This window comes from Etheostoma cragini, chromosome 3 (genome assembly GCF_013103735.1).
Source record: "Etheostoma cragini isolate CJK2018 chromosome 3, CSU_Ecrag_1.0, whole genome shotgun sequence".
Lineage (NCBI taxonomy): Eukaryota > Metazoa > Chordata > Actinopteri > Perciformes > Percidae > Etheostoma > Etheostoma cragini.
In genome coordinates, this window is record NC_048409.1 from 6,906,840 (window position 1) to 6,917,137 (window position 10,298).

Below are 10,298 nucleotides of genomic sequence, written 5' to 3' on the forward strand. Positions count from 1 at the left end.
CTCAATGATTTTTATAATTGTTCTGTTAGAATGGAGAATAGACTTTGACATGCAGAATGACTTCAGCAGGGAGTGCAGCGTAACCCTTTTCTTTACTGGTACATCAGTCATAAATTTTCTGCTTTTCAGCAATCATTACAGTGAGTTTATAAGACAACTACCGTCCAAGCCTTGGTTTCTTATTGAATAGTTTACCCATTGAAGCATAATGATTAGCCATGCACTTCTTGATCATCATATCCAAAAAGATTTAATAAGTAAGTCTTTTATATTCTACTTAATCAAATGATTGAAGTAGAAGTATCAATACCACAAAGAAAAAATATTAAGTCCATTATAACTAAAAGTCCTGCATTGAAAAAAAAAAAAAATTAAAGTAAAACTAAATGTGAGATTAATATAGTCAACTGAGATAATCAAAAGTACATACATCAGTCAGAATGTTACACATTACTATAGATGGATCAGAATCAGAAAAGGATTTATGCCAAATAATTCACCCTTCACAGGAATTTGCCTTTGTTGTTGTTGCATACATGAACATATTAAATATTTATATAAAATAACCAATAAATACATTAACATGTAAACATGTTTCAGTTGTAGCTGGTCGTGATGTAACTAAACATAACTACTGTATGAGAGTTTATAAAGCATTATGTATATATGCAGTACATTTTTGTGTTTTTATGTTTTGTACCTTGTAGCTGGATCTGCAAAGTAAAATAACACAATGCAGTCAAAGGTACAATATTTTCCTAGAATAAAGTAGCATAAAAGTAAATGCTCTTTTACCTTTACTACTGTAGCCTATTTGGCATTATCAACAAACATGTAAAACTGAACTACTAAGGTTTATGAGTAAGAACAAGTTGTGCTAACAAAAAAAGAGGATAGAAAGTCAAGTAAAAAATATAAATACAATGCATGTGTGTGTGTGTGTGTATATATATATATATATATATATATATATATATATATATATATATATATATATATATATATAAAGCAAAAAATAAGTGCAGTACAGTGCAAAGTATTCCCTGAATACGAGAACAATTGTGGTCAGAGTTCACTATCCAGAGGTTGGACAACGCCCCTGTGGGTTGTATTTCCTGCCACCACTCGGGCCAATTATTTATGCAACACTCCTAGGTTGTGTGAAAGTGAACAACAGATTATACTGTGGTTTGGATGTTTCTGAGGAAAGATGCGTTTCTGCCTCATAAGTCTAACACAAAAACTCAATAGCCCAATCTCACCACCTTGTGTAAGAGTCGCTGTGATAAAGAGGCTGTGGAATATTTTAGTGTAAATCATCATAGAGCTTTTGTTTCAATGATTCAAGTTGTTAGCTGTGTTTTTCCCAACCACCTGTTGCTGAATTGTTTAGGAACACAGGAAAGAACAACAAATCTGCACCTCTGGTGCTAAAATCAAGTATTTTGTGATTTTTTCTTTTTACGGCTCCCAAAAAGCCTTATATTGCTGAAACCGGTCTTGCTTTCTTTTTTCAAAAGCCCCAAGGTGTTTAGCTACCACCATAACAATCTTTCTTTGTTTGTCCAATGTGCCTGGATGTTTGCACTCTAAATCATCACAATAATAGGGGTTATTTTCATTTCTTTTTCAAAATTTAAACAATTTTTTTCCTTTTTTTATGTTGGTGTAAAAGTGTTAAGCCTCTCCTGATGCAGAATTTGAGTAATGTCCTCAGTGGCATGAAGAGTATTCTTCTTACAAAAAAAATTCACTTAATTCAATTACCCTTTAGTTTTTTTCCACTTGGATCCAGTCAGTGCAGCCTTGTGGTGTAATCAGCGCTATCTGTCTTGCTGGGTTCCTGGCCTTAAGGCTTTTCCTATTAGTTTTTCTTGATGGGATATCAGCTCAGTGTTCTGGCCCAGAAGTGTATTGTCATCGGCTATCATGATACAAATTGGCTGCATGTATCCCTAGTAGAGTTTGTTAATGTGGCGTGTCCGGCTCTCAGATTCCAGGGCGATGGTTCGGCCACAGGCATATTCCTCTATCAATATTCATTTGTGTGGACGCGGCTGCCAAATTACGCCAGGACCAGGCCATCCTTCTGGGACTGTGTGACCTTGTGTGTGTGGTCACATACAGTACGAGAAGAGGGATCAACACAGCAGGTGTTACCACTATAAAGTGTGATGCATGCCAAAGGAGAAACCATGTTTTGCAGCACGTCAGGTCAAGTATTGCAGTAGTGCAGGTCAAGATGGGCTTAAAAAATGAATTTAGAGGCAGCCATTAGGTAAAGCATCTGTCAGATTAGACCAGATCTCACAACTGGATTTAAAGCTGAGGGGAAATGATTCATTCTCTTTAATCCCTGGAAAGCAAACTCTGAGAAAAGAAATGAGACTTAATGCCTGCACAGGGCTTTCTTTAGATGTTTTTTTTTTTTTTTTTTTCGGAAGCACTTCATGATTTTTTCTTCTGCCTGGGTGATTGCCTCTATACGTGACCAAGGTGGCACTTGCTGCTTCGGTGATGGATAGTTGACAGGGGTGTTAGCTGTCACCCCTTTATCCTTAGCGTGCAGTGATTTACTGTGCTTCTGCTCTTCATCCTTACACCTGATCTTCTCTTCATCCTCTTTTATAGTAGTAGGTAACAGCCACTGCCCACAGAGGGAAAAATACACAGGCTTTTGTGCAACACTCACTGTACACTGTAGGTAATAATTTACCTACTTTATATTTAATATATTGTGTAATCTTGTAATAGTCCTGTTTAGTTTATGATTCAGCTGTAATTTAGTGTCCATCTTCATTCTTTAGAAGGTAAACAACAACCACACCCTAATGGCCCTATATCAATTAAAGAACTGTAACCCACTTTATATTCAAATGTCTTTGCAATTCATATTCATGTACAAATATGTGATTGAACCTTTGTCTTGCTCATCTAGGCTAAATATGTTCAGCCACACCCTGCATAGGGAAATGTAGGCCTACGCCATGGCTATTGTGACATTACAATGACTTTTACCTGGAATACTTCATATTTAATATTATATTTAATTTCTGTGCAGAGATGTAATTCTGATAAATCCAATGGAATTCAATCAACTATTTGGGCTAATTGAATGAGTCGTGCCAATGACAGCAGCCCTACAGCTTTCACGTGAAAGCATTGCTTTATGTTTTCGATGCAAGAAGTCACGGAAATAGCTATTTTTTCCTTTCTTCCTTCAGTATAGGCTACTTCCTCTTGAACATTTTGTAGTAAAAAAGAGGTGGCAAGGAGGAGGACGGACGCCCTTCAGGAGCCGCGGACGTGCGCGCACCGCTGGAGGCAGTCGAGCAGCAGACCCGGGTCCGGTTTGGAGAAACTCTGGCTGATGTTAGCAGCAGAGCGAGAACAGAGAGCTGGGTGGGCATGACATGTGAGCCAAGTCAAAAGACAAACACCAAAAGGGTGTCTGCGGCATGCGCGGGTCGATGCTCCGAGAGACTTGACACAGGTGAATGAGAACACGGCTACAGATCTTTTTAGTTTATCTTTTTCCCCTCCCCTTGGTTCAGTGAGAGGACACCGACACGGCAGCTGCAGCTCCCCGTGCCAGTCTGGCAGGCGTCAAGGTAGACAGCAGGCAGGAGAGGACGGAGGAAGAGCCGCTGTTAAAATCAACTCTTCGACGAAACGTTGCCGCGCAGACTGACGTGACGACTTTACTGAGTGTCCGCAGAGAGACGGAGACACACGGGAGAGGACACAATGTCAAAGGAGACGAGAGGAAAAGGTAAGGGGACACTACGTTCACAGTCTCGTGCTAACAGGTAGACCCACCGCGTCTCGTGCTGCTGGATGTTGGCGCGCACAGCCGCGTGCTGCACGGATGGAGGCAATCTGTAGGATTGTGCGACGGTCCAAAAACGGACCGGGTGTCAAACACCTCGGTTTTGTGCACTGTCCGGCCTCTCTGCCCTTTTATTTGTCTGTCTTTCAGTCTGCCCTGTGTCCGTGCCAGTGTAATATCCAAATATGTGACCCGTCAGATTCTTTGACGCTGCAGGGTCAAATGGACAAAAAATGTTTGAGAGTTTAGAAGAAACGGGTCACTGTATGAGAATATAAGACCCGTTTCTGCGAGCACAGCTATTAGCCTAGTATGCAACTCTGTGATCCTGTAAATACCTTATGGGTGTGACACTATTTTTGGTAACAGTCATAAATTAAGGATGCGAGAAAATGCTAGTAAACAGAAACTTCCGCTGAAATCCAGGGCACAATACACTGCAATCTATCCTATTAGATCTTACCATCCTTTAATAATACATCTGGAAATACAAGGTGAACCAGGAGAAGTGAAAACGAATGATATGCAGAGTAGTTCACTGCATTAGTAATATGCAGTTGTTGTCATGGTTAACTTGGATAGGAGGTATGTGGGGCAGTGTTGACAGGATACCATCAGCGAGGCCTCTGAAGACCTGACATTTGTGGCATAAAAGCTTTATTGTTACCAATTTAAAAGATATGCTGCTCAAAAATGGCACCTGTTTGCATAATGGTAATTTAGAGGCACAAAATGCTGTATGCGGTTGTAGTGTCTTGTTAAAATCTCCTCTTTCTATGAATGAGCATCCTTTTATGGATATTTTTAGCCCTTGAACAGTAAGAATAATATGTGTGTGGCTTACAGTAACAACTCACAGGTTCTAGTGTGAAGTTAATGAAAAACCTGAATACGGTGCTGGTGGTAGCAAGGTGGCATTGTAACAACAGAGGATTTTCTTCAGCCGAAGGTCCTTGGTTTATTTCCTTGTGTTGTCTTGCATCGCTGCTCTGCTAAAGAGCCTTTGAGCAAGTCATTGCATCTCTTCCAGCTTCAGGCTTGCTGTTCTCTACGTTTCTCCTCTGACCTTTTCCGTGAGGCGAGGGCGGAAAGAAAATTTCCCTGCAGGGATCGATAAGATATCAGAGCATTCCTACTCTCAGTAGAGACAAAACGTGTCACAATACAGAGGGGGATTTTATTCAGTGTGGTTTGAATTATTGCTGCCTCAAATGTAACAACCATACTAAATATGAGGGTGCAATGACATACAAAGTGTAAAGTCTCTCAAAAATAATAAGAATAAAATACTTCTATTTTTAAGGCTGATTCAAACTAAGTATCGGGGCTGAGATCAGGAGTTGCATTAACCCAATAAATCTCCACATAGGTTCCTTCAATTTATATAGAATGTAGTTTGTGTATCTGCTGATACCCAGTCTTCAATGCATCTGATTTCATTGAGTGAATTATTCCTACAAAGGTACATTAGGACCAGGCTACTGGTCTGATAGGACCAGGCAAATGGACCAGAGTCTGGTAGGACCAGGGTAATGGACCAGAGTCCGGTAGGACCAGGCTAATGTACCACAGTCCGGTAGGACCAGGCTAATGGACCAGAGTCTGGTAGGACCAGGCTAGAGAACTACTGCATAACGGTATGTGGGAAAAGTTGTAAAATCCGTTTAGGCTCCTGAGTGATCTGTGTGACATCTGATAAATTGTCATTAAGAGATGTCCCTTGAGTCAGCATTGGTCGGGCTGAAGACTACAAATTTTTAAATTATAAAAAGAATCTTGGGGTGTTAGAAAGAAGTGAGCTTACCAGACCTCTGTAGCCTGCTCCTCCTCTCTGCTTGAGCCTGGCAGCACGGGGCTACATTAGCCGCTACTAGCATAACACATGCAAATCTGTTGGCGGTGTAATTGCATTGTGGGTAATGTAGGTGCCAGGTTTTTGATAAGAAAGACTAATGTGTAGAATGGAAAAGTTGATATCTCTGATTCTGTTGTATCAATTAATTTTGATCCTATTTAAAACATCAACATTGAAATAGAACTATAAGGATTTACACACTGGAGGACTGGCAGCCCAGCAGATTCAACATGACGCATAAGCCAAAAAAAACGCGTAATAAAAGACACTGCTCATTATACATTTAAGAAATGGAAAACATACAAACGTAGCTTAAAATCATTTTCATTCCAAAACTGAGGTAACAACAGATGTTTCGGTCACAGCTGGTATAAAGTTTGTTTGCATGTTCATGTAAAAATGTCAGGTGCAGTCTCAGAGGTCCCCAACATTTTGTTACATTAGATTCTTTTTCTGGAAAAACATTGTTTTCCCTCAACAGCTGACACTAGAGATCTTCTCCAGTTAATCTTAATTCTATTGCATTGAGCCTCACCGTAAAATTCACTCGCTAATGGGACTTCTGAAGCCTTACATCATGCCCAGCTCTATAAAATCATGTGAACCCTGAAATTCTCCAGCATGCCAGGGGCAGATTGAATTATTAAGCAATATGCAGTATGTGTGGGTTTACTGGTAGTATATTCATTTCTCAAGTATCCAGTGTATCTGTTTTTATTATATATTTCTTGACCTCAGTTCCCAGCATAACTTGTGAAATAGAGCGGTTCTCATAGAAATATTGTTCTTCAAAGTCCTAACAACATTCACAGGGCAGACTTTTTAATTTAACAACTTTCACTTATGTACTTAGATCGTATCTTTGTCATTTTCGATTATAAGAGGCCTGCAAGGAATTCTACACTTCTAAATTATTATTTAGATATTTTGACTCACTCAAGAGCTAAAGCCGCACTATTATCTAAAATAGGGACTGTAAAATAAAAAGCAAGGATAATATGAGTTCTGTATGTATAGCACTTCATCATTAAAGTATGGCATCCAGCGTTTATGGACAATCAAATAGGCTTTGCAGTTTGCAGTTCTGTTTCTCAGCTTCTGCAGAAACACTAAATAATAGGCAGATTCACTGCCAATTAAAACAGAAGAGAGTTTTAATTATTACAGATACTGAAAACGATTTTGAGCAGAGTAATAAGGAATTAAGAATGTGAATATGTGCTGAGGAAAGCTTCAGTCCTCAAAATAAAGCTATAATAACTTGGTCAATATTTTAATTTCTGAAATTTCTCGAAGTAAAAATATTACTGGTTCTAAAATGATATATCTTATTAACTTTGGTGATCCCCTGGCTATCCCTCTAGCGCCGTCATGAGGTTAAAATATGTGGTTTTATATAAAATGTCTTGACATTTCATGCACACATTCATGTTCCAAACAGCTTTAAGGCTTCATCTAGCATCAGTATCTGGACAATATTTACATTTTTCCAACACTTTGGTTTATGAAAAAATACCTGTCAAATGAATTCCTATCAGCCTCATATGTACTTTTGTTTATTGGTTTAGCATGTTAGCATTATAGCACACAATACTAAGATGTAAACATTACCAATGTGAGCGTGTTAGCATGCTGATAGTAGCAGTTAGCTCAAGGCCCCACTGTGCCTACTGCAGTACAACCTCACAGACCTGCAAACATGGCTGTAGACTCTTATTGAAATACACTTTCAATTTTACCAATTGGCCCTTTGTCCCTTCTACAAAATGTTTGTTTAATTTGACTTTTTATAGGGAAACACAGATGCTCAGTCCCAGCTGGGCACTGTTCTCATTCAATCAATGTCACACCTGCGACCATGTCAGACTTTTCATTGGCCACTGAGGAGCTGATGAGGAGAATTAGACAGTGCACCCACAATTAAATTCTAACCATAGACCCTTTAGTCATGTGGTTGTTTGTTTCTCCTTGAAGCTGCTTCAGCCCCATTGCATAAGTCTTCTGCTGCCAAATCTCTCTGAGAACTTTTGCTTTTCTTATAACCCTATGTCATCTTCGTCATCCTCCCTTGCCAGAGTCTAACTGCTCCTTACTGTTTGTCTTCCCTAAGACTTCAGTAACCATTCCATTGCTCGTTGTGAGGTAACGCACCTCTGATCATTGTGGATATTTCATATTTGACCAAATTAGATCAGTCTGAAGGGGTGTTTTTCATTTGCTGTCCAAATAAAATAAATGGGTAGCCAACCTGCTGTGCTGTTGAGATTCAGCATCAAGCTAAAAATAGAGCTGAAGGATGCTGATAAACAGTCTCTCTCTCTTTTTCATTTTGACTCTTCTTTCTCTGTGAAGGTGAATTGTAAATGCTAATCATTTGGCAGTATTTTACTATTGAATCAATTGTCATGTTTCTTAATAAGGAATATAATGCTGTCACATTTTTCTGCGAAAAATCACTTTGACACCGTCAGTGATTGCCCAAATCTGTTTGGCTGATATACACGATATGATGCTGCAACAGCTTGCTGTGTGTAGGGTTGTCGTCCTGGCAAATGGCCCCCAGACAGCCTGCTCAACAAGCAGCACTACAGTGTTCTCTGAATCGTTGTTGTGAATATTGTGGTAGGCTGAAAACAGCGTTTTTTTCTAAATAGAATTTTAAAGGCACACTCACTCAGCTCTTTCATTCTAGACTGTTGATAAACACATTAAGTTTGAAGTCAAGGTTTTAGGAAGGTTCTCACCATTTTTGTTTTGCCTAATTTACATTGATTGATAGGAAGCACCTGTTATGTAATGGTAAACTCAGATAAAACTGAAGTTATTGCTCTGGGGCCCAAGCACCTCCGTGAGGCATTATCTAAAGAGATTGTTACTCTGGATGGCATCACCCTGGCCTCCAGCACCACTGTGAGGAATCTTGGAGTTATCTTTGATTAGGACATGTCCTTTAATTCCCACATAAAACTAATTTCAAAGATTGCCTTTTTTCACCTACGTAATATTGCAAAAATCAGGGATATCCTGTCTCATAATGATACAGGAAAACTATTCCATGCATTTGTTACTTCTAGGCTGGATTACTGCAATTCTTTATTATCAGGCTGCTCGAAAAAAAGCCCATAAAGACTCTTCAGCTGATCCAGAATGCTGCAGTACGTGTTCTGACAGGAACCAGGAAAAGAGATCACATCTCTCCTGTTTTATCTTCTCTGCATTGGCTTCCTGTAAAATCCAGAATAGAATTTTAAATCATTCTTCTCACCTACAAATCTCTTCATTGTCAGGCACCATCTTATCTCAAAGAGCTCATAGTACCTTACAACCCTACAAGAGCACTACGCTCCCAGAGTGCAGGGTTACTGGTGGTTTCTAGAGTCTCTAAAAGTAGAACGGGAGCCAGAGCGTTCAGCTATCAGGCTCCTCTCCTGTGGAACCAGGTTCCAGTTTGGGTTCAGGAGGCAGACACCGTTTCCACATTTAAGAGTAGGCTTAAGACTTTCCTCTTTGATAAAGCTTATAGTTAGGGCTGGCTCAGGGGAGTCTTGAACCATCCCTTAGTTACACAACTATAGGCCTGGACTGCTGGGGGACTTCCCAGGATGCACTGAGTACCTCTGTCTTTTCCTCCTTCACTATGACATCACAGAGTATGGTCCTGACCTGCTCATCTATGAAAAGCGCAAAGAGTTGTGTTGCTGTTGTTGTGATTTAAGACTATATAAATAAAATTGAATTGAATATTGTTAGGGAGTGAGGAGTCACAGCGTCCGCCTAACCCGGCCCACCTGTTTCTCGTCATAGTTGTCAGATTTATCTATCATATAATCAATAATATAATAAAACTAGAGGGAGGCAGGGCATACAGCCCGATCCGGTTGGGGAGCGTTCTAGCCCGACCAGGCTGCTCTCTTTACCCTGTCTCTCTTACTTATGCTTTAATAGTTTTAGACGGCTGGGGGACTTCCTTCGACACACTGAGCTCCTCTCTCCTCTACCTTTCTATCTTTCCATTTTGTGTGCATCCATGTCCCAGAAATGCTTGTTATTAACCTAGCTCTGAGTAATCATTCCCCGTGGTCCTTATGTTCTTTTTTCCCCCAGCATGTTTCCTTGGATCAGGGAAGCTCCAAAATAATGTTTGCAGCTGTTGCCATGGTCCCGATACACGTTCTGCGATGCCCTGTTACATCCTGCTATGCTCTGCTGTGCCCTGCCACGTCCTGCTGTGCCTTGTAATGCTGCACAGTGCCCTGCTATGCCATGAACTTCTACAAAGATGTACTACAAACTACTATTTTTTGTGACTGTTATTGCCACTCTTCAATTTAACCGCCTACCAGGAGCCTGGGTCTGTCTGAGGTTTCTGCCTAAAAGGAGTTTTTCCTCGCCACTGTCGCACTGTTGCTTGCTCTGGAGGGAACTACTAGAACTGTTGGGTCCTTGTAAATTATGTAGTGTGTTCCAGACCTACTCTATCTGTATAGTGTCTCGAGATAACTCTTGTTATGAATTAATACTATGAATAAAATTGAATTTGTTGTGGGGGGTGTGCGGTGAGGACCCAAACGCAGAGAGAAGGAGGCGGCAGGAGCAAGTCACAAGGGTTTTATT

General features: G+C 40.2%; 1 protein-coding gene across 2 annotated transcripts in view; it reads left to right on the forward strand.

The window, feature by feature from the left end:
• The first annotated feature begins 3,260 nt into the window (after positions 1-3,260).
• pitpnm3 (PITPNM family member 3) overlaps positions 3,261-10,298 on the forward strand; it is a 98,616-nt gene continuing 91,578 nt past the window's right edge. For both annotated transcript variants that reach the window (XM_034867174.1, XM_034867175.1), the window contains exon 1: positions 3,261-3,772. In XM_034867174.1, coding sequence (XP_034723065.1) covers positions 3,748-3,772 — 25 coding nt within the window. In that variant the 5' untranslated portion in view covers positions 3,261-3,747. The remainder of the gene's footprint in view (positions 3,773-10,298) is intronic.